At 45.5% G+C, this 25,102-nt stretch overlaps 2 protein-coding genes across 2 annotated transcripts in view; one reads left to right on the top strand and one right to left on the bottom strand.

Annotated features, from left to right (window-relative positions):
* LOC142590959 (uncharacterized) overlaps window positions 1-25,102 on the top strand; it is a 38,325-nt gene that overhangs the window by 2,834 nt on the left and 10,389 nt on the right. Inside the window, exons 4-12 of the mRNA XM_075703328.1 lie at window positions 852-1,031; window positions 1,765-1,831; window positions 2,361-2,491; window positions 14,716-14,828; window positions 16,913-17,070; window positions 19,393-19,491; window positions 21,275-21,389; window positions 22,462-22,534; window positions 24,085-24,154. Coding sequence (XP_075559443.1) covers window positions 852-1,031; window positions 1,765-1,831; window positions 2,361-2,491; window positions 14,716-14,828; window positions 16,913-17,070; window positions 19,393-19,491; window positions 21,275-21,389; window positions 22,462-22,534; window positions 24,085-24,154 — 1,006 coding nt within the window. The remainder of the gene's footprint in view (window positions 1-851; window positions 1,032-1,764; window positions 1,832-2,360; window positions 2,492-14,715; window positions 14,829-16,912; window positions 17,071-19,392; window positions 19,492-21,274; window positions 21,390-22,461; window positions 22,535-24,084; window positions 24,155-25,102) is intronic.
* Window positions 4,145-25,102, bottom strand: part of LOC142590960 (uncharacterized) — a 45,382-nt gene continuing 24,424 nt past the window's right edge. The window contains exons 2-5 of the mRNA XM_075703329.1: window positions 8,393-8,544; window positions 6,114-6,181; window positions 5,594-5,671; window positions 4,145-5,114 (exon numbers count right to left, since the gene is read on the bottom strand). Coding sequence (XP_075559444.1) covers window positions 4,990-5,114; window positions 5,594-5,671; window positions 6,114-6,181; window positions 8,393-8,490 — 369 coding nt within the window. The 5' untranslated portion in view covers window positions 8,491-8,544 and the 3' untranslated portion in view covers window positions 4,145-4,989. The remainder of the gene's footprint in view (window positions 5,115-5,593; window positions 5,672-6,113; window positions 6,182-8,392; window positions 8,545-25,102) is intronic.

Raw genomic sequence — 25,102 nt, 5'->3', positions numbered from 1 at the left:
ATACACATGCTGCAGAAAAGGGTCCTTCGCTACGCCTTCAATGTTAGCTATGGGTCACCCAGCAAAGGTCTCTTTCTTGCAGCCGGTGTGGTCCAAATCTATGAATTATATCGATACCGGTTGAGCATTTCTTACAAAACAAAACAGAAATAAAGAATGGTACAAACCATATTCGACGATTGGCAAACTTGCAAGAGAAAACTACAAATTACCCTTTCAGACAACCCGAACAATGGATGGTGCCAACAGCACGCCTAAACTCCGGGCAAGAACGTTTGCAATTCACACTCCCTTTCCTTCTGAACGCTTATACATCTGCACATTTTGACTTATTCACCTGTACTCATAAGGTATTGCGTAGGATGTATATAGAAAGTAGCTCCGAACAATTTTCATCCTCAGTTGTGCCAAAATAAGTCTTTGCTTCTGTATCTCATATTTCATGTATGAGAGTGTGATATGTAATAACAATCTTTTTATCCCTGTGTTTACTCAGTGCGCTTGAAGTGCTCTTGCGATGTATAGCATTACATTTTTGTTCTTTTGTTTTCGTTTATACGACACCTGAAGTTGAGTCGTTGTTTGTCTTCTGCTGTTGCCTGTAAAATGGGGGCTGCGGCTTTGTCAAGCTGTATTTTTACAGCTTTTTCTGCAGCTCCTCTGTCCATGTATCTTTGAGGCAGAAATAAAATTTATTATTTATTATTTATTTACTTTTCTTTTTTGAAAAAAAGAAAAGCTTGGTATAGTATGTACGTGTTACCCAAATATAAATAATGATGAATAATAAATGTCCCCCCAAGAACATAAATATCCAAGTTCCGGCCGACTCTGTCCGTCGCGTTACGCAGGCTCCTGGATCCTCTGTTCCTCATCCGGCTTCTCATCACCGTGGCATGCGTGGCCGGATTCACGTACCAGGCGACCGACTTCTTCATCATGTACTTCAAGTTCCCCACCACCACCAACATCCGCGTCGAGTCCATGAAGGACCTCGTCTTTCCCGCCCTCTCAGTCTGCCTCAGCAATTGGTTGGTCGCGCCCTCTTACATTTAAAACGAAGTGCTTACTTTGTCTACAAACTTTTAATGCCTATATACTCTTGTTAAAGTCCCCGATTCCTTCAATGCCATAAAGAGACCGCCCCCCCCCCCCCCACTAAAGGGAAGCATTAAATCAGTTTCAACTGACAAAATTATTCTGTCGAAGCTTTATTTTTTATTAATTTTGTCGTAACAAGTTCATACTTAGAAGAAAGAAATTGACTACCGCACTTCAGTTCTCTATTTTTTTTTATTTTGAGCCAAATACACAGTCCCTTACGCCAATGTGATGTCAAGAATTTCAAAGTACAAATTTTCGGTGCGTTTTGGTGCGGTAGAAGTTCCTGAAGTTTGCCGAGTTTAGCCTTTTTCTCATTTAGAGCACAATGTTATTAATTTCATTACCGACGAGAAATTCACTGGGATGCCGAAGCAGGCACCGCCACAATCTATGACGTCAGAGCTAGCTGGTATGTGAACTTTACGGCGGCGTCGCCACTTGTGTCTCGTTTTTTTTTTTTTGCGTCTTTTCTGGCTTACCATGCAGCTTCATCTCCCGGTAAAATGAGCTTCTTTTTTTGGTAGTGTATTATTAGGAGCGTAATTTACTAACGAATCTCAAACAAGTTTTCTTTAGTGTCTCTTCAAGGCTCTGTCCTGCGCGCGAAAAATGGGGTTCAGTTAAATATGCTTCGTGTTGAACTGCTTGTCCGACACGCAGGATAGACATGAGAAAAGTGTGCGCCGACGAGAAGCTGAAAGAACACTGTGCCGGAAACGCGACTTCGGTGAGTTTGGCAAAGATTTGCGTTTCATGTTGTCAAGACACCGCCGTGAAATCTTTAGATATATATATATATATATATATATATAAACGAGAAGAAAGGGAGTTAACCGAGGGGCCCGATTTTTTAATAGTCATATCATAAGAAGCCAAAAAACACTGACACCAAGGACAACATAGGGGAAATTTCTTGTGCTTAATAAATGAAATAAGGAAACGATAAATTAATGGAAATAAAAGTGGATGAAAAAAACAACTTGCCGCAGGTGGGGAACGATACCATGCGAAGGTTGTGGGATCATTCCCCACCTTCGGCAAGTTGTTTTTTTCATCCACTTTCATTTCCATTAAACTATCGTTTCGTTATTTAATTTATTAAGCGCAAGTTGTCCTTCATGTCAGTGCTTGTTGGCTTCTTCTGATACGACTATATATATATATATATATATATATATATATATATATATATATATATATATTTGGCATTCGACATCAACTTTTGGTCAAGTGTTCCTGTGCCGCAAATTTCACAGGTCAGCGCCGTCATGGGCGCCATCAGGGAGCACCGCAACCTGTCGTCACTGTCGCTTGACACCGGTGACGTCATCAAGAGCTGCAACATGAAGCCCACCAGCGGCTGCGAGCCGTTCGACTGCCACAACGAGTGAGTGAGTCTTGCGCCACCTGGCGGTGATCGTTGCGTTGACATTGGCACGCGACATTGTGTTAGTGTTGGCAGTGTCTTTCGATACTTTACTCGGGTGTCAGCATCACCGTAGTAATGTCAGTGTAGTTATCGGTGAGATTTTAAATATCGCCTGTGGCAGATATAGCGTAATCGTAGTCCTTAAGCTGGATTGCTCGAAGCGGCGGGCGTTATACTCGCACGAGAAATCGACATGCATAATCGACTAATTAGCGAGAATTAACTAATAAACTTTTTTAAATGATTACCCTGCGGCACATATCTCAATTTAGGAGTTGCGTACGATGGTGGCGAAATGCGAAAACACGCCGTGTGCTTAGATTTAGGTGCCCGTTGAAGAACCCCAAGTGGTCCAAGTTTTCGAAGTCCCTCACTACGGCGGGCCTCATAGTCAGATAGTGGTTTTGTCACGTAAAATCTCATAATTTAATTTTAATTTTAATTTAGGAGCTGCGTAGCCGGTGGGCTTGCGCAGGGCATATCCCCTTGAAACGGGTTCTTAGCATCGCATGATTTTTTAGATATGCGCAGTGAGATTTGCGGTAAAGAATGCACTGTTTGTCAACTGACTTTTTTTTAACAAACTGTCATTTTATGCATTGGAGCACGAAAATAACTGGAACACCCATGCATTTCGGCGTTCACTCTGGGAACAAATATCTCAAAACTGGTGCCGTCCTAATAATTCGTTCCAAGTGGATTCACCTTGCGAGCCCGCCGGCTACAGTTCTCAAATTGCTATGTGTGCTGTAAGGTAATTAATAACGATACAATGAATACACTTTTGTTAATTAGTTGTTCATCTGTTTCGATTTCTCGTGCATGTCCACCTCTTTGAGCAATCCAGCTGAATGACTAGAACTACGTACGCTATATGCCACAGACAATTTGTAAAAATTTCGTATGGCCTAAAAAAAGAAAGATACCCGGTATAACGGACCTGCAGGAGGAACCTCAAGCTTAGTGAAAGACCCCAGCACTAGAAACGACCCCAGCAGCGTCTCGTAACGAAATGGTGCAATGCACGGGCAAGCCTGAATGATAGTCTTTGAACGAAGCCTCGAGGTGTGCGCACTTGCTTCAGTTGCAAGCATGTGTTTATGAAATGTGTGTCGGATCATTGCTTCCACTTTTTGTTCTGGATGAGCTTGACTGGCGCGCGACCACTGATGTACCCTGTCTCTCTAACCGTTTGTAACCATGATTCAGCAACTTTACATACAGCGTGCTACGCGTGTGGCCAGGCCAACATCTCCAGTCCGCGTATTCGTCTTCCCACCACGACTACACAGATCCTGCCTCACACGGATCAGGACCTCTTGTGCGCATGCACATTCGTCGCCGTGGTAACTTCAATAACCATGCGATAATTAACGCGGGGCGCAAGATGCGAGTGCTTGCCGTACCGTCCCATGCTTGCCGTACCGTCCCGTGCTTGCCGTACCGTCCCGTGCTTGCCGTACCGTCCCATGCTTGCGGTACCGTCCCATGCTTGCGGTACCGTCCCATGCTTGCGGTACCGTCCCATGCTTGCACGCGCGAACTACAAGCCACTGAGGCACGGGTCAGACTTCACCCTGTTGGTGGAAGCTTTACATTTATTCGCAAATGTGATCGATGAAAGCAATTATTTTATTCAATGACAGAGTGATGTTGGAAACGGTGACCTCTCGTCGTCCCGATGGTATGAGTTTTCTTCTTCCAGCGCTCTGACAATATAAGGGTGCATGCATCGCTACTAGATACTTTTCTAGTAACGTTGGGTGCACGTTCGTAGCTGTTCCATCATCCATGATTCTCGACGGTCCATCTATAACTGTCGGTCCAGTTGTCGATGAACCCCGTCGATTTGTCAATCCGCCTGTAGACGTATAGCAATTGCAGGACTGCTGCATGTCGATCTTGCTGTGGATCTAATCGTCTATTCAACTGTTTATCTAGTCGTGCATCTGTCAGTCTGTCTGTCGACACAACTGTCTGCGACAATGCTGTCGAGAAAATCATGGCAACAAACAAAGTATGCGGCGTCTTCTCCACAACAATGAAATATAGTATGAGCGAAATATGATGGCAGGCCAAGTGAACCTTTGCAGCTATTTAGCAGTTCTATAACACGTGCGGGGCAGTAATTTGCTCTAAATACGTTTAAAAATGACATAGCACTTCCCGCATAGTCATAGATAGTCATGGACACAAATGTATATATATAGTTGTCCATCTAGTTGAGAACCTATTTGTCAGTCGAGCTATCGATTAACTGTCGAACTAGCTGTACATCTGTATTTCGATACAAGTGTCAATATCGGTGTTCACCTAGCTGTGAACCTAGTAGCCGATTTTGCTGTCTATATAGCTTTCATCTAGCTGTCGATCTAGCTGTCAATCTAGCTGTCGATCTAGCTGTCGATCTAGCTGTCGATCTAGCTGTCGATCTAACTGTCGATCTAGCTGTCGATCTAGCTGTCGGGGCAGAGCTCCCTCCTGTGCTCGCGAAGGGGCTCCCCGCAGGCATCGGAGAAACGTTCGAAGCACTCCTGAGGAACCAAGTCCTTCACCTCCTTCCGAACCCAGAGAAGGCATTCTGAAAGAAATGAGAGGCATTGAGAAGAACAGCCGCGAAAGCGAAACTATGTCCACACGTAACTTAACATCGTCACCATCGGCAGCGTAACTCAGCCCTTTGAATGTCCCCGACCTCCTTCCAAAAGTTGCCAAATACCGTTCCTCCTACGCAAACTTCACTCGTTCTGTAATTTTTTCTAGCCCCGCCTCATTTATAGCCATAGCGTTCCACTACATGCTTCACCGGCGAATCCAAAGACCTTGAAATAAAAGCTTCGCATAGACCGATTCCCACTAGGTGGGTACGATCCGCAAATTTTTCATATATAGAATAGCCTTCCGGCCTGCAATTGTACTCAGAGACTATATAGTCGTGTAATTTCACATAAAGGCGTACACTGAAGCATTTTCGAAGCCGAGTCGTTTTAAGAAAACCTAATTGCGACAAGTGTCGAATCTAGCAGTCGATCCGGTCCTGTGAGATCGATCATGTCTTACGATGGCCGTGATACTCCAAGTCCATCACGAGGCAGTTGTCGTCCATGTAATAGAATATGCCCTCCAAGACTGTCGGATCTGAAAATTAAAAAAAAGAAGTTGCTTTAACGGTTCTTCGGTTGCTTAATACACGCTCTCGTAAGTCACCTGTTCTTAATTTCTCCGGATTCCTTATGACAGTAAGAGAAAAGTATCGAAAGCAAACTATCGACCATTTATGTTTACTTTTTTTTTTCTTTTACAGTCAAATTGCATCGATTATTTCGCTGAGCTCGCGATAAATGTGGCGCTCGTCACATACTCGAATGTAAGTTCGTTGCACACTCGTAAGCTTGGTTTTACCTGGGTAAGCATTTGCGTTTGCGGTACTAAAGTGTCGATGCCAGCTTTCGATGTGACTGTCCCTTAAGTGTTGCAACCTATGATAACAAAGCTACCAAATAGAAGTTCAGCTTCGCCTTAGCACAGTTACCGTCACTCGCAGAGCAGCAATAATTACTGAATCTGGATAGATGCTCACCGTCGCCTAGGGTCATCTCCATAGTGCCAGGTTTAGGCCCGGGCCTGACCGAAAATGTAAGTTCTTGCCTGCATAGACAAAGGAGAGTTAGTGCTAATTATTTTGGCAGCAGGCGTCAGACACTGTCTTCGTCAATCTTTTGCGAACTCTGCCAACGCGAGCTGTTGGCAGATGCAAGCTGGCGCCGTGTTAGCCGACGCCTACGAGTTTACGTGTTCTATTCTTCACTTTTCACCCGGTAACATGCAACGCGCATTGTGCTGCATTTTAGATATCAGCAAAACACTTTGAAAATATGCTGTCACGAGGCTCCCTGGCAACACTGTATCCACAGTAACATTTACACAGAAAATGTTGTTACGCCCTTAAGGGTGTTTAGTTTGTTCCATGGCTAACACTCTCGCTCGATCTTACAGGGTAATATCGAATCCTTGATGGAAACAACTGAAGTTTTCTTGTACGGCGACTTTGTTGTTGTTGTTGTTTTTTGTAGCACGTAAACACCATAATAGCTGTGACAGATGGCGCGAAAACTACACAAAATATAGTTCAATAACTATAGCTTTCAAGCGCTCGTGTCAGGTATTTACGTGCGCACGAGGTGGTCAGAATTATTACGAAATCTTGAGCTGGGACCTATCTAATCGCGTCGGAGCTCGCTGTCGTGCGCAATAAGCGTTTTTGGCAGCCTTTGGCGTAATAGTGCAAGCCATGGAACAAACCAGCACAGTTAAAGATGCAAAAGCTTTTGTTTTTGTTTGCTGTGTAGGCTGCCCACACGATTACTATCTACTGTAAGTGAGCAGACGATCATAGGCTTGCATACAGGTGGGGGAGGGGGGGGGAAGGAGGCACCACGGGTGTCACAGCACTCTAAGGACAGCTCCGGGGCGAAATTCAGTGCAGTGTTTAGTTCCTGTGATGGAAATATGAAACAGGAAGCAACTCTGCAACGGATGCCACCACGTACGGGATGCTATTTGCCAAGGTGATTGTTTGGGCATGTTGGTAGGACATGAATGCAGCTTTTTGCGCACAAGACAAGGACGAAGAAGAGGTTGAGACACACGAGTGGCCGTCTGTGTCTCAGCCTCGTCTTCGTCCTCGTCTTGTGCGCAGAACGCTGCATTCATGTCCTATTTGCATCGTCGGGAGTCGCGGCGCTATATAGGGCAGCGGGTGCAGCCCTGTATCTATATTTGTACCTGCTGCTAAGCGTCAACAATCCCGAATTTCAAGTATTCCGCATATGTTATGTATTTGTATTAGTGTACATATTTCTGCGTTCATTGAAATGCACGAGTTTATATGTGTATACGTATGCAACCGCGTTTTAGTATACGCGTTGTAAATATATGTGTATGAGTTTTTCTTCGTAGCACCTCCATAAATGTTTTTTAGAAATGGCTATGTCACCGCTAATATGCGTTTCTTTCGTTAACCTGAACTTGAACTCTGTTGCACGACCTCAGTTGTCGGGCCTATTCAAGCTGTCTAAAAGCAGCTTTTTCGTCTAGGGTACCTTTTCCAGATATTCGTACTTCATCAGGAAAACTTGAGGAAAGGGCGAGACCAAGCAGCCTCCTCTATCCCCAAGCAGGGGTTATTCTTTTTCGTAGTAAACTAGGTTACAATGCGGATAAAACCGCCAGGAAGGTCTGATAAAAAAAAAAAAAAAGACACGCTTCGTTTCACCAACACCTGAGACGTACGCTTCGTTCGGAGACGTCCTTTCAGGGAAAGGCTGAAAAAAAAAACTGCTCTGATAGACAAGAAAGGGGGGAGGTGGCGTTGCCAGACAGTTTGACTCCCTAATGTAAATCCCTGCGCAAGCCTATGCAGGGATTTAACAGAAGTTCTACACACTTCTGTTTGCCGCTTCGAACAACAATGACTAAACATTTTTGAAACTTAGCTACCTGTACCAAACTTGCCTTAAATCAGACAAAACTCGCGCCGTTAGAGTGCGTTCGAAATTTTTTTTGGGCACGCTGTTGAACTGACGACAGCACCGCCACATCTTCGTGACGTCATCTCTGGAGGCTGTCCACAAAAGGATATAAAGTTTGGCGAGTTGGTACGGTAACATGATCCTGAATTGTAGCGCGAAGTGACAAGGACATATACTAGAAACTAGCACCCCCTGCCCTAGTCTAGACAAGAGTAGCGCTCGTTTCGTCTGCTTCCAGTCTGCTGTCTGTGTCACCTTCGCGCTACAATTCAAGATCATGCTGTCGTCCACAAACCGTGCGCTCGTGGCGCAAGCGATACGTCTGTACCTGGGCGAGTGGTCGGTCTCCTGGATGATCCACACGAAGGTGGCCGTCTGTTTCACGAAGTCGATCTTGGTGCGGTTCGCCGTCAGGCAGTCGAACATGGAGTCGCTGTCCGAGTCCCCTACGGACAGTGCGGACTCCCAGCTAGAGATGATCTGCAGTGCGGAGAAAGGTCGAAGAATGAGCGTTCGTGGATATATAGGCTGCTTGGTATAGCAGGGTGTGAGGATACTCTGTCCCACTCCTTGAGTCTGAAACCCGTCCAACGATCTTGTCGTCAGCGATACGCCAAACACTAAGTATTCATCCATTGCCACGTAATATGTACCCCGAGCATGACAAAGGGCGGCGCAAAGCCCGTGTACGATACATTGGTCGCATGCTTGCAAACATCCCGGAAACACATACTTTATACACGGACACATCACGCACTCAAGAGGGCTATACCTCGGTAGTTTTGGATGGCACCGAATCCCTGAGAGACTCTGCTGCAATGCGCGGAACAAATGCCGCTTACGGAGAAATTCTCGGTGTTGCTCTTGCAATTCGATACGCCATTCGTGTTCCTGAGGAAGTGTATATATTGACGGACTCGCAACAGGCATGCCGGGCGTTCCTATCAGGACATGGCATCCCGAAAGCGGCGCACCAAATTCTCGAACAGATCCCGCAAAATACACCAATCACACCTCAGCGCATCGACGTACTCTGGACCCCTGGTCATACCTCGCTGCCGGGTAACGAACGCGCACATGCGGTTGCCCGAGCAATTTCCCTCCGGGCGACTCGGCATGGTGAGACGACTAGTTCAGAGTGGGGGGATCCCTTGCTCCGTTACAAAGACATACTCCGTCATCATACACGCATTCGTCGCACCCACGCCGCACCACCGCCGTCCTTCTCGCGGGAGGCAGCAGTGGCATTACGCCAGTTACAAACCGCAACTTTTCCAAATCTTGTCTCTCTCAAAAAATTCTATCCACACTGTTATGCAGATCGTTGCCCTGGCTGTGGCAGCTCGCCCACAATCTTCCACGTCACGATTGAGTGCGCTGCAAACCTCTTTCCTCCCTTGCCCAACTCTCCTTTACCCCCTACGCAACAAAGAGCTGTGGGACGATGCCCTCCGCGACGGACCTCCCGAGGTCCTCCGAGCTGTGATACAACGGGCTCGAAACATCGCCGGAATCATCTTAGGGACCCTGGACTGAGAGTTCCTCCCACACTGCCCTCGCCATTCAAATATTATTAATAAAGATGTTTTACTCTCTCTCGCTTTTTTAGCGTTCCCGTGTTCACTCTTGCTCTAGTCATTTCTGCTTGGTATAGAGCAGGTTATGGTAGCTGTTTCTTTGTTTCTTTTTTATGCGGATCACTTAGAAGTGAAATACTGTCATATCTATACTCATGTCGCTTTTGCGAATACGCTACGCGGCCTAAGTTGAGCTTACAGCAGTAAACAAATGAACAATATTTTCGCTAAATACCTAAAATGGGTAACTGATGCAGGTCGGGTGAGGAAATTCGAGCATCGAACTGTATATATTGTAGAGACGACATTATTGCAGAAGGGCGAGCTGATGGACACTACAGATGAATACCACGCTGCTGACGTCCAAAGATAACGAATGTTTGGATAAAAAGAAATTTAATTTCTAGTGACTTGTATCCTATACTCCGGAGACTCACAGCAAATTCGCAACAGGCGCGCGCTATCACTCTGGCGGTCTTTGAAGATGTCCTCGAATCTGCTTGGAGCTGCGAAGGATGGCTGCGTAGCTGCGTGTTCCCAATGGAACCTGTTCCATAATGGGGGCTGCGTGTTCCTCCATCTTGGTTCACACTCTCGAGATATCCCGCGAGACGAAACGCCTTTACATTTCCGTCACTCTTCTAAGCGCACGTATGTTTAAGGAAGCCGACGACAGCGCAGTGGGAATCTAACACTCTATATACCTTGAAGCTGTCCGGCACATCGAAGTGCAGCTTCAGGGGTCCGCCCGGTGCCCCGAGTTTGGCCCGCACGGCACTGGCGGTGCAAAGCGCGACCAAGACGACCGTGAATGTGTGCGGCATACTTGCTGCTCTGAAAGTAAGTCTGCGCTATTCGGCAACGCCCAGGGGTCGCAGCTTATATACACTGTCGAGCTTTCACTCTGCGACCTCGGACACTGTGTACGGGCGGATAGGTTGTACATTTTGGGGGGATTCTTCCGCGAAAATGCAGTTTTTTGCTTTGATTTCGGTAGCACTAAAAGGCCTGCGGACTGTTTAGATCTACGCCGACGTAGGGCCCGGATATCTCCCGCGAGACGACAGTTGTAAAGTTGGGGCGCGTACAATCAACGCCGTGCGTTTATAGTGAGTCCGTATAAGAGCCCCTGCAGATGGTCCTATTTGTGCTCATCTTGAAGGTGACCTAATTATTTGGCTCTTTTTTTGTCTTGGTTTCTACAGGTGACATTCCAGAGGTTAGTACTCCTGTTTATATCGTAAAACGTGGTATTACGCCTTGTTTGGTTGCTTCGCGACGTCGACGAATTCCATCAGCGGCGTTCACCCGTGCTATCACGGAAGGACAACCTTTTTTGGGCAGTTGTTGTCCGGACGCCGCATGTGTGCTGACGCCATATAAACTGCGCAGTATTTTTCGTGTCTGTTCAGCGACGCAAGTTTCTACGTTGTCGAAAACACATATGAAGGCCATGCCGCGATGGAACAACTACGTCGTCGTCGTCGTCGTCGTCATCATCATCATCATCATCATCATCATCATCATCATCATCATCATCTTTTATGTCCACTGCAGGACGAAGGCTTCTCCCCATGATCTCCAATTACCCCTGTCCTGCTCCAGCCGACTCCGACTAGCACCCACAAATTTCCTAATTTCGTCGCACCACCTAGCATTCTGTCGTCCTCTACTGCACTTCCCTTCTCTTGATACCCATTTTGTCACCCTAATGGTCCGACGGTTACCTATCTACGCATTACATGACTTGCCCAGTGCCATTTCTTTCTTTTCATGTCAATTAGAATGTCGTCTATACCCGTTTGCTCTCTGATCCAAACAGCTCTCTTTCTGTCTCCTAAAGTTATACCTGGCATTCTTCATTCCATCGCTCTTTGTGCAGGCCTTAACTTGTTCTCAAGCTTCTTTGTCAGTATCCAAGTCTCTGCCCCATATGTCAGCACCAGTAAAATGCACTGATTGTATACCTTCCTTTTCAATGATAACGGTAAGATTCCAGTCAGGAGCTGGCAATGGCTGCCTTATGCGAGCCAACCCATTTATTTTCTTCTGTGAATTTCCTTCTCATGATCAGGGTTCCCTGTGAATAATTGACCTAGGTAAACGTACTTCTTCACAAACTCTAGAGATCAACTGGAGATCCTGAACTATTGTTCCTTTGCCCGGCTATTTTTCATTATCTTTGTCTTCTGCATACCAATCTTCAACCCCACCCGTACAATCTCTGTTAAGGTCCTCAATCATGTGTTGTAACTCGTCTGCATTGTTGCTGAATAGAAGAATGTTATCGGCAAACCGAAAGTTGCTGAGGTATTTGCCGTCGATCCTTTCTCCTAAACTTTCCCAGTTTAATAGTTTGAATATTTCTTGCAAGCACGCAGTAAATAGGATTGGAGAGATTGCGTCTCTTTGTCTGACTCCTCTCTTTATAGGTATCTTCCTACTTTTCTTGTGTAGAATTAAGGAGGCTGTGGAATCCCTGTAGATATTTTCCAAGGAATTTACGTAAGCGTTCTATACTCCTTGATTACGCAATGCCTCTATAACTGCTCGTATCTCTACTGAATCAAATGCTTTTTCGTAATCTATGAAGGTTATATAGAGAGGCTTATTGTACTCTGCGGATTTCTCTAAAACCTGAATAATGACGTGGATGTGATCCATGGTAGAGAATCCCTTCCTGAAGCCCGCGTGTTCTCTTGGTTGACTAAAGTCAGTGTTGCCCTTATCCTATTGGATATTATTTTGGCATATATTTTATATAATACTGGGAGTAAGCTAATAGGCCTATAATTTTTCAGTTCTTTAGTGTCTCCCTTTTTGTGGATTAGTATAATGTTTGCATTCTTCCAGTTTCCTGGGACCCTTGCAGTTGATAGACATTTCGTATAGAGAGCCGCCAGTTTTTCAAACATTATGTCTCCTCCATCTTTGATTAAATCGACTGTGATAAGTGATATTCTAAATTATAACGTGAGAAAGACTGAGGAACCCGTAAAAAATGGACGCAGCCTGAAATCAGTGAGAAGGAAACTTGGCATAGGACAAACCAAGATGTATGCACTGAAAGATAAGCAGGGTAATATCATCAGCAATCTCGAAGGTATAATAAATGCATCGGAAGAATTCTATACTGACCTGTACACTACCCAGAGGACTCAGGAGAACTTCATTCGGAACGATAATGAACAGGATACAGAAACTCCTCCTCTAACTAGAGATGAGCTCAGAAGCGCCTTGCAAGATGTGAAACGGGGAAAAGCGACAGGAGCAACTAGGTATTGTTTTACTATTTTTCCCCTAAACTCGTTGTGTACTGGTTCCTCTGTTTCTCCTAAGGAGACTAAATAGAAACATTCAAGGGACATTAAGAAGAACGTTAAGCTAAGCTGTGTTAGTAAAAAACACTCCAGTAAAAAGCAAAGTAGATGCTCTTACTGCTTGAAAAAGTAAGCGAGAAGAAAAAAAAAACGCGAGAATGAAAGACGCCTGTCGACGGAACTGTGACGTTCCCGTACGAAGTCACCGTGACGTTGTAATTTTTTTTTTACACAGTTTGCTTGGGTCTATATAATTAATTACTTATCGTTGTATAACGAACACACTGCGTTCAAAGAGGAACCGAAATTATACTCAAACATGCAAGTGTCGAGGACTTTTTCCTGCGTCGAAATGTCCAAAATACGAGGGGAAATTGTTCGAGATTTGTTGGAAATGTTTGAAAGTCAGACTGAGGGACAAGAGCTGAAGTTCCGGTGCGAAATGCAAAATAACGAGCTTTGATAGCTTAACTTGCAATCAGTATGCTGTAGTAAGCAACTTTCTCTCGCGAAATTAACAGAAACAGGGTTTTCAAGGAATACTAGCTGTTCCGGTCCTATTGTTCCAGACTGTATTGCGCTTGTATTACACTGACGGAAGAACTAAAGAAGGAACATAAAGAGCAAGAAAATGGCTGTACTAATGTTCAATTTTAGTTTATAACTATTAAATTACGCCAGAATAATAGAATGCTTGTGTATTGCCAAATCATCGTTAGTGAGTGAGGGGTCATTGATTCAGTCGGGGTGTTCAGTGGGTCAGTCGTTCGGTGGGTCGGTGGGTCGGTCTTACACTTGTAAGCCAGAAAGGACGCACAAACAAAATACGGATGGTAACACCATCCTGAAGTGCCCGTGCTGGCTCAGGAAGACGTGATGTATGCCAGCGGCGTCAGCTAAGGCCCTGACATGCTTCAGAATATGCAGGGCCCAGGACGCGAATTTGCCGGCAATTTTTATAAAAGGCTATGCTATAAAGCTGCACAAATTCTGCTTGCACAGGTGAGTTGTGCAAAGAGGTGTAGTCCTATTCCGACAATGAACGTTCCAACAAAAGTGTTGCGCATTTTAAATATTTGAAATGTTTCTTAATAATTGCCTGGCAAAATAACCGCGAAGCCAACAGACAATGACGCCAGTGAAAGCACAGGGGAAATTAATCATTCCTTTTAATTTAAACGCAGAGATGATAAGAAAAGATGATATGAAAGTGGGCGAAAAGAAAACAACTTGCTGCCAGTGGAAGCGGAACGATTATCTTTCACGTTAAGCTTGCGATATGCTCTGCCCATTAGGTTACCTCAACGGTCACGCTACAGTTTGTTTTCTTGGGTATTTGTTTGTCTGCACTAGATATAATCCTTGGAGTGCTTGCCATGGCCACGGCCGGATTTGGCTCCACGGGCTGCAAGTTGTTTTTAATTTTTTTTGCCTTCAAATTTTCTTTTTTTTTACTATTTCTAGATTTCACCTGAAAAGAAGAGTTAAAAACTTCTCTTACGCTTCTCGATGGCTTCGTTATCTCTTGGCTTCGTGTAGCCGCAACTAACAAATAGAAAGTTGAGCGCGCCTCGGTTTTTCTTAAGCGTCTCGTTTTTTTTTTACAATATCCGATATTTCGCAGAGGTTTTCGTCGCAGCATTTCGCTGAATGTCAAGGTGGGAAGCTTTTCTTTTTTTCTCGCGTTCAGATGAGAGAGTTTTCAAAACGGATCTGTATGCAGCCGCGTCCTGCTTTTCTTCTTCCTGGCGCAGCTGGTACAAGTCGTTCGTGCGGTTCCCGGACAGCTACTGTTACACGCTGGACTACAGTCGAATCAGAAACGAGTCGCACCCGCTCAAGCGATGCCGATACCCTTGGGATTACGGTGAGCATGCAGTTCAACAAGGAGAGAGAGAGAGAGAGCCAGGACAGGAAAGGCAGAGATGTCAAGCAGACGAGCACCCGGTTCGCCACCCTACACTGGGGGTGGGGGAGAGGAGAATAGATGAAAAAAGGGAGAGAGTAAGCAGTGAGTGCGTGTGGGAGGATGCACATAGGGACACTATAAACGGTCAACAAGGAAACGTGTAGAAAAAACACTTGACAATTTCGCGGTTAGCGTTTGTGCGTCATAAACATGGACATCCTCTCGTATACCCATGGGTGTACCTCTCACGTGACTCACACGTTGACGTATTCAAAATTCTGGAAGAAGAAACATTGTGTATGGCACAGTGCGAGCAGGAGACGAAGGAGGTTCGTGCAGGCAGGATGTATGGTCTTCCAATGGCATACGCCGACAATGGCTCTGCCCTAATTTCTCATTCTAACCACGAGTGTTGTGAAAAAAATTTGCGAGTCAATGCGGAGTAAATCAAGTCTGAAGAACGTCTGAAGCAAGAAGCACAAATACCAGACATATACATATACTATCATTGCCATTGTAGGTGAACGACGCCAGAGTCGCCTATAAGTGATTTTTGTGGGAAGCTTTGAGGTATCCTCGACTCTCTCCTACAGTTTTTCTTATAGATCTGCGAAAATAAACTTTTTTTTTTGGATAAGCATCAAATACGAGTACCTATAGCTGGCTTCGAATACAGAGGGAATGTCGAATAATCAAATGTAGATGTATTTCCTGCGACTCTACGCGATTTTCTTACATGTTAAAGCATTGCACTAATCCTGATATACGAACAAAAAACGGGCTACAAGCCCTTCCAGGTAATGATAATTAAATTAGCTCTCCTTAACTCGGCTAATGAGATCATTCTCTCTACAGGTACGTGTAACCTCACTAATCGGTCAGCCGGAGAATGCATGATTTTGAATCGAGTACGAATATTTAAAAAATTTGAGTTTCGATTGCGATTCAATATTTTCGAATGTTCACACACTCCCGGGCGTCTCCAGTTTTCTGGCACACGACACCTGCTCTTACGATAGCTATGACGTTTATGGTAATACAGAAAGGCAATATGCTAAGCAGTTCAACTTAATATTCCCTGTTAATGTCAATGTAATGCCTCTAATGAAGATTGAACAAATAAAGAAAAGGGAAAATGTCTTGAGAAAGTCAAGAATAACCGAGTTATAAGTAACTAATAAATAACTACAATTCTCGCTGTTGGACGATCTGCTTGGTTTTTGAATTCTCGACTCTTGTTACCAGAGCAATATAGACTGAATGAAAAAAAAATAGGAAAAAAAATAAAGGAAGAGAGCAACAGCAAGGCCAGGACATTCTGCTGATCTCTGTCGATGATGTCGGTACTGTTCACTTTTTCTTACAGCATCCGTGCTCCAAGATCTTAAATCAAAACCTAAAGGATTGGTGTTCGAGGCACTCAACACTAAACAAAAGCTGACAGCTGCATCCGCACCGCTTCTGTTGGCATCACAAAAGAAAAAAGAAACGGAGTTTGTCAACTCAGGGGATGACTGGCATGCATGCGCGATAATAATTCTGTGTTTTATGATTCTCACTTTGTGGAACCTTGTGTTATGCAAACTTAGTTTGTATCATTGTAAAACAATTTACACCCATAAAAGTTAATAAAGGTGTAAATTTGTCTATAACCCCCACCTTTACATCCATAAAGGGTGTGATTAAGGGAGTGATAGACCTATTTACTCCCTTTTCTCCCTTTTAGGAACGTAAATTATTTTAGGGTAATAGCCCAGCGTTTGTGACGTCTGCAACTTGTCTTTTTGTCCCGTGTACGTTGCGCCGGTATAACGTGAGTAATAAAAAAAATAACTGTCCATGGCTACACTTCCGTGATTCGTAGACCGAGTTCCTGCTTTTTTTCTCACTTTTAGGGGTGCAAATTATTTAAGGGCGATAGCCCAGCGTTCGTGACGCCTTGCAACTTGTCTTTGTGTCCCGTGTATACGTTGCGTCGGTAACGTGAACAATAATAAAAACAATATCCTTGTCCACGGCCACGCTTCCGCGATTCGTCGCAGAGATGACATCCGTGATCGGCTGGGACGTGGCGAATGCCCTGGAGGCGGACCCGTTCGGCGCTGACGCGTCGGTGCACGAGCACGACACCAACTCGGCCGAGCAGGCGCACTCGCTGTTCTTCGAGCCGCAGTCGCGGTACATCATACTCGTCGAACAGGTGTGTGACGGAACCGCCGTAACTCTTGCAAAAAGTTGGCCGTGGCTTAGCTCGGCTATGCCAGGATATACGTAGCGAAAGCTAAGGCATAGCATGGTTAGCCTTGGTTAATCTTGATTGCAAGTCCAGGTTAGTCTGGTTGTCTAGCTATGTTGCGGCGTTTAGCCAGTCGTTCGGCGTGCTTTTCGTCTGTTTCCTGGGCGATTCGTTTCCTCTTCATGCGGCTCCGATGTCGATTCCAGGCCTCCTCCTGGTTATCAGAATTGTTGCTGTCCATACTGCCGCATCAACTGTGGTTGCGGCGCACGCGAGCACTCCTTTTCAATCCTCCGACATGTTATCAGGCATGCGACGCAGCTAGCGAGGCGAGCGGAGGCGAACGCAACGACGAGGAACGCGGTGTGACGTCATGTGCCTCCTCGGAGCATGGCCACGGAGAAATCGCAAGTTCGCGGCCAGTAAAGCTGTCACTTTAAAAATTGTACTGGGGTAGTCGGGTAGTCAATTGCCGGACGGTGGCGCGCAAGGCAGGACGATTGCAAGGCAGAGTAGAAGGGACCGACGCTCACCAAAGACACAAAGGGAAAACGAAGGACGTTACCCGTCGTGGTGTCTTAGCGGCTATATGGTTTTGCGCTGCTAAGCACGACGAGGTCGCGGGGTCGAATCCCGGCTGCGGCGGCCGCTTTTCGATGGGGACCAAGTGCAAAAAAAAATACATCCGTGCATTGGGCGCCCGGTTAATTAACCTCTGCTGTTCGAAATTTCCGGAGTCCCCCACTACGGCCTGCCTCATAGTCATATCGTGGCTTTGGCACGTAAGACTCCAGAAAAATTTTTTTTTAGGAAAGTACGTGGTAATTCTTTTCCCTTTGTGGTTTTCTTCTCTTCACGCGCACATGCGCATTTTAATGTTGCAGGGCTAAAAAAGATAGGACGATGACAAAGGGAGAGGGACACGTCGCTGAGTTTAGTAAAGTTGTGAGTAGGCGTCCGTACTGCTTACTGCCTTGCAATAATCCTGTCTTGTGCTATACAGTACTCGTGATGAGTCAGTGCAAACTATCCCTGTTGTCAGTTATTCTATATACGTCCGTTTTTATGTGGAATATAGACAGCCGGCGACAACTGGTGGTCTGAAGTGTTTTTGCCTACTTAACATCCATAGTTCCCGCAAACAACTCGTTCGAAAGCTAAAATGCGTACCACGACAGACAAATGAGGTATATATAATTTAACGACTTCGACCTATAGGCCGGTACGCAAACTTTATAGTGCAAGATACGAAGGACGTTCCGAAAGTAAGTTTTGTCATTTATTTTCACACGGAAGCATTATTGAAAAGAAAATTAATACACTGTGGCATCATGAACTATATACACCTTGCAATATTTTCCCACATTGTCGCCACCAACGTTGAGACATTTGTCGTAGCGCGCAATCAGTTTGAAGAAACCACTCTGGTATAACTCGGTGCCCTGCGATGCAAGGCCTGAGACATGACCTCTTCACCATCATGATCTGTAGGCGATCATGGATGATGGACACACTAGTACCACGTGCCCATCCGTACCGGATAACAGCACGCACTTTCCATTGGCAACCACGTCTTCAGCACACGCCTCTCTCTGCCACCGTGATTTGTACTCGAACAGCCTCGGGCACACCGCTCCGCTGCTACTGTCTCTTCAGTGCTCTGCGCATGCGTCATTCCTCCTCCGCTGACGCTCCTTCCGTCGTTGAACCAGCAACGTACGGACGCGGATTCTTATGGCGATTGTTTGTTTCACCTAGTGCACCATCTTCTCTTTCAAAAAAAGAAAAAGACGAAACTTACTTTCAGAAACGTCCCTCCTAGATAACTTATCCAAAAAGGCAATGTGGTTAAGGAGCCGAAGATATACCGACTATCTAAATTTATCTTTACAACGGGAGAAAAACCATTGACACTTACGTCCCCTTTCGCCACGTTTCTGCACTAATTACAGGCACGCAAATTGGTTTTCTTATGTACCATTGCTATTTCAAACTCCTTGTACAAGTAAAGAGGGGAAGTCAGTAGAGCCCTAGCTTCAGCCTGGCTGACTTGTGCGTGTGCGTGCGTGCGTATCCACGCACCAAAGCATGCACATTTCTTTTTTTCTTCAAGTGGACAACAGAGCCCAGCTGGGACAGAGCAAGCATTTGTAGCGTGACGCCAATGACTTGATAGCGATTTTTTTTCTTGTACCCGCTTTAACCGTAAACTATAATTAGCACCAAGATAACGCGTACACGCCACCCCACTTAACAACCCCTCCCCCCACCCCCACCTCTTTGCAGCAAACGACGCTAGCGCTGCCCAAACCTTACCAGACGAAGTGCGTGAACTACGAGCTGATGAAGAGGTCTAACAAGTACTACGGCATGATGACGCAGAATGTAAGTCAGAGTAATCCGATATCACTCAGTGAAGTGTTATATCAATACTTGAGAACGCAAGAACCACAAGTCCTTTTTCCCTTTTCCCCCTCTTCTTGAAGTGACTGGATGTTTATTTGAGACGACGTGTGCCGGTGATGTACAGGGCCACTCATACAGGTAAACATGATGTACAGGTAAACACTGCATTAGTATGCAAACAAGAGCAACTTAAGCTTTTCCTCTACACTGCAGGGCGAATTTTAATGCATTATACGAGGCTTGATGCAGATATCTGGGAATGAGAGATTAATCTGCTGGATTTCATGCCAAGTTTAGGTTGCCACGAATTATTCATTACTAATCAGTTGTTTTCCCCGAAAGGAGGAGACCCCGTGCACAATCACAGTGCCACGCATAAGATTCATCGTAAACTGTTTGCTGTTGTCGGATCCTCATTTTGTGGCCCATTTGGTTCATTAAGTATTAGAACACCTTCAAGCATTAAAATTTGCTTTTGTGTTCATTTTGGGGAACGCGCTGTCATGCAGATATCTTGCCGCAGCTAAAGTGCTCGAGGATTTGCGGGACATTCTGCTTTCCTAAATATTACATTCGTTTGAAATTTCCAGGCACTGATTTAACATTGGCGGTGCCTTCTTATATACTTGCCGTTTCATTGCAAATAATTGTATCTCTAATTAAATCGCGAATTATTTGTACCGCGTACAATGTGTTGCGCATTCGCTTGGATCAAGCTATCGAAACACAGAATACTCCACGACAGGCTCATCACAGTTTATCGCGTTCACAAAGAAACGTTCTTTTTTTTCTGCACTATTCCTTTCCACACGGTTATCTTGCGCTAGGTCTTTCTGTCTCCAGGTAAATTTGTAGACGTTCTCAATATTTAGGATTTCGTTACAAATAAAACATTCAAACAGGACATCAAACAGATGTCCGCCGTCATATGGGACTTTGCCGTGTTATACACTGTTTGTCATATCCGGTCGAACTTGTATACGTGTCGCGTTTTGTCGTACTTGGTCGATAAAAAAGTAGCCTAAAGAGCTCTCGATGGCAGTGTAGGGACGGTGCAGCAGCCCCAGAGTGGGTGCGGCACAGCGCGTCACTGACGTCATTGATGACGTCAGTGATACCCACTGCCAATCTGGTGTCGCTTGGGCTACTCCGCGTTGCCCGAGTTCAGAAAGCCATAGATTCGCCCGTGCGCCCACGCGACTATTGCAGTCACAATCGACGGGTCACCAAAGTAAAAAAAAAAAGAATCAATCTGTTGCACTTATTAGGACGAAACTGCGGTAATTATCTGCATATTTTGCTCAGAAGCTCGCAAAAAAAAAAAAAGAAGAACGTTGTTTACAGCGCGCGCGATGCTTTTGCGTGCCATCGTCCGGTACAGCTATATCACGCGAGTCGCATGCCAGTCACATCCCAAGCATGCCACCAGGGCGGCGCCACCGTCTCGTCGCACACTCCCTATACATAGTATGCACGTGACGTCACATCCGCTGCTGTGGTCTGCTTTTGCTGCCTTCCGCCATCTTGGGGTACCTTATCAACAGGCGCGCGCATAGGCCTATAGGTTCCCCAAGATGGCGCTGCCGTAAACCGGAAGTCGCGGAGTATCATTGAATGACGTACGTGCGTACTATGTATACGCCGTGCACATACCGCGCACGCGCCAAAGACACCGCCAACCCATGAGTGCTTCTTTTTTTCCCCTCCCATCGTCCGTTGCGCTGAGCACAGCTGTGGTAACGGTCATGCGTTCGCTACGCAGCTTTGCTACGAGCAATGCCGCATGAGATTGTGGATGAAGAACTGCGGCTGCATTTCCAGTCGCTACGCCTACCGGGATCTGGAAGGAGCGCCCATATGCGCCGAAACGAAAACACGTAAGTATACACGTACGACTATGTTGATGGCGTCAAAACATATGGTGCGCACTCACACAAAGGGAATTAATGGTCAAGAATGGAGAGTATCACGTTAGGTCGCAGAAAATTAAGAGACTTAAGACCTCGCAGTAAATGAAAGGAAGAAGAGCATCAAATTGGGGATGCGACTGAACGGTCAGACGCCAATGATGTAACTGCTGTGTTTAGTTAAAACGAAAAAAACATTATCTACAGATTGAGAAAGAGAAATGAAAGATAAAAGTAACGCTAACCATTTAGTCGGCTGGATTTACAAAGGGAGTTTCCTGTAACATTGCATAGCTTACATTGCGTGTGCCCTAGCGTGGATCTCCCGAAAGTTAACGATATAGAAATATTCAAAGGCTGACTTCGTTGGCGCAGTGGAATTGTCAACGCACACCTTCTCAGGGAGGGAAAGCACCGAAAATTTCGTAAGAAAATAATTGTTTTTACCTTCGTTAGAAAAGAGCCGTAGTGGAAATGGCGCTAGACCATATCTGGTGCATGCACAGTCGAAAGGGATATGAGGGGGAACAGCGAATTAATTAAAAAAAAAACAAAGAAACAATTACTCGGATGTGGGAATTCAAACGTGGCATTTTAACATGCAACAGGCAGCTCTTCCTCTAACGGCTAATGACACTGGGCAATTTTGTGCTTGGAACGTGTGCTTAGCCACCATACAGCTATTTGAAAGCATTTGTTTTGTTCTCTTTCATATTATCGAGTGAGTACGTAGCTCGTACATTAATCTACATTGTTCCCTTCTTCTTCAGTCGATGATTACTCTTGGCGAGCGGCGTCGATCTTGACATGCAGATGTGTACCAAGTAGCTTTCTCGATGAACGTTCGATCTCGAGAAAACTCCTCCGCGGTCAGGCTTGAGATGCAGAGTCATTATGGCCTCTTGAGGCCAAACTTTTTGTACTCCTCTCCTGTAGGGATCATAGCGCTCGGGAATGTTCGGGAATGTTGACTCGGGAATGTTGTGTAAACGCCCGGAAATGTCGTCACTCAGTCGCGTGCACTTAACGGCTACCCACGCAGGACAATGCGCGGAAGTGGACGTGTCACAAAAGTTCACCAAGAAATGCTTGAAGAAGTGCCGCCAGCCTTGCAAGTGAGTCATGTTGACCCTATACTGCCATGATACTGTGGTGCCGATTATTAGAATGCTTCGGCTCGTAGGCATACGTATTGCCTTTTACGGATATGCGATGTCACCAGAGAGAGGAACAGTGGTTGCGGCGCTGGTAATTGTCCAACAACAACGCGTTGGAAACTTTTTTTTTTATGTTGCGCGGGCGATCTATAACCATATAGGAAAAAAAAAGAGCCGCAAGAAACAGAATCGCATCTGGACGATTACGCAGCTGCCGAAGCTATTTACGGCACCAGCTAAGTACAATACAGTTCGTCACTGCATCGATAGTTCTGTGTGCTCTCTCATTGAAGTTTTCACCAGGAGATGGCGCCACCGCCGCGACTGCCTACGTTTACGAATCCGGTAACCAGGCTATGGTCTCTAGCCACCATCACCAGGCGTTCCGTGAAGCGTTTATGGACAAGCCAGAGCCCTCTAGTGGCTTCTGTACAGGGCCGTTGTGAGACTTGCACACGTTACAAAAAACATCTTACCGATTACAACTACAATGATTTGTTTCAAAAATATAATTCATTACTTTTACCATATTACTGCCCCACGAGAGTGATTCATTATTACTAAAAAAGTAATGAATTACATTTACGTTACTTGACTCTGAACTTTTTCTCATATATTACATATACAGCGAACAGAACGATCTGTCTTGGCTCTTTCAATGCGTCATGTGCAGTTTTTCGCCCGTTGTCTATCTTCGTCACATGTCACTTAACAATTGCTTTTCAAACATTTTTTTCCGGTCATCTACCCACGTTATTTTTTCTTCTTTTGTCTGAATACATCTGGGGGCAGCGACACTGAAAAAATGCTCAATTTCCGCGCTGGAGAGCAGGGCTGTAATGTAATGCACAAACTACCTTGTATACTTAGTACCGCGTGTCACTCAACGCAGCGATGCTCGGACGTGTTTCCTTTATGCTAGCGCAGCGTTTCGTTATTGCTGGAGGCCTCAGAAGTTGTGCTTCCGACAGGGCTAACGAAAAGCTGGCAAGATATCCATATAGTAATTTCCTGGCATCAGTGTGTCCGACGTGGCTATTGCTTTCAAGCCATATATAGTAGCGTGGGTTCGATTTGCCGGCCGACATCTGGTGGAGATGCCAAGATGACGAAGCAAATATTGAACGCCTGGGTTCACCCGACTGCGAGGCTGCTTCGTGGAAGCCCGCGGGCGTTCCATTTTTTTTTTACTTGCTGCCCATTTAGAGTGCTCAAAGCTGCGTCACTTGTCGTAGCTTGTCTCGTTAATGAAGTAATTTTACGTGTAATTGGTTACGTGATTGAATTGTAGTGTGCGTTACACAGCAAAAAAAAAAAGAAGTAAACGATCAGTTACAAAACTATTAAGGAGTGTAATTTGATTACGAGTATATTTATCTACGTCCAATTCGTCGCGTACAAAGTCTCCCCGTCATGTCGCAGGCGCACGTACACATTTTCTTTTTGGAGATCTCGCCGGCAGCCAGCGCTCATCAAGGGACAACTGCTGTTTTTCGGACACATTTCAGAGAAATAACCTACGAAGTGCAAATCACGGCTCAAGGGCAAAAGGAGAGCGCGCAGGAAGAAGAGGAAGTGGTAAGCACAGAAAAAAAAAAGCTTTTACACCATATAGTTCTGTGCTGTAAAAAAAAAATGACACATGAATCTCGAAGTATGATGCTCTATGATGTCCATAGCTTTTTTTTTTTTTTTTTCGAAGGGCACGTTACGCTGGAAGGGGGGGGGGGAGGGTCGGCTCGGTACCTTCGCCAAGACTTCTGACAAGCTACGCTGATAAGTGTCGTCTGCTATGCGAAGCGAAAATTGTTATTCTTATAGGTATACGGCAGAGAGCGATTATTGCTGCTACTAAAGCGAAGCGTTTTCTACCTATAGCCCAATACGGTTTCGCTTCTGTCAGTCGGTCTGCTGGTCTGTCTGTTGGTTTCTCCGTCGGTCAGTATTCAGAATGATAGGAACGAGAAAAACCGGCTTACACAGCGCGTGATTGATCGGAAACGCGGTCCATCAGGGAATAGAGCGATTAATATACCGAAGAAGCTTAGGTATGTAGAAGCTGAGGACTGCGCAACCAGCCATGGAACGATAAATGATAAGCCTAAAGCTAAAATATAGTGAGACAGCAGGCATGGATTAGAGAACAAAGTGGGATATAGCGGATACCTTAGTTGACAGTAGGAGAAAAAAAAGTAGAGCTGGCCAGGCCGTACAATGCGTAGGTATAGATAACCGGTTGCTTATTATATTTACTGAGTGTACACCAAGGGAACGGAGGCGCGGTTGAGGGCGGCAGATAATCCGATGGTCTGATGAAATTAGAAAATCTGCAGGCATAGTGGCAGCTGCTACGGGACAGGAGTTATCTGAGATCGATGGGAGAGGCGTTCGTCCTGGTGTGGGGGAAAAATAAAATAGGCTGCTGCTGCTGCTGCTGCTGCTGCTGCTGCTGCTGCTGCTGCTGCTGCTGCTGCTGCTGCTGCTGCTGCTGCTGCTGCTGCTGCTGATGATGATGATGATGATGGC

This window comes from Dermacentor variabilis, chromosome 8, assembly GCF_050947875.1.
Source record: "Dermacentor variabilis isolate Ectoservices chromosome 8, ASM5094787v1, whole genome shotgun sequence".
NCBI lineage: Eukaryota > Metazoa > Arthropoda > Arachnida > Ixodida > Ixodidae > Dermacentor > Dermacentor variabilis.
This window is presented reverse-complemented; position numbering and strand designations above follow the sequence as displayed.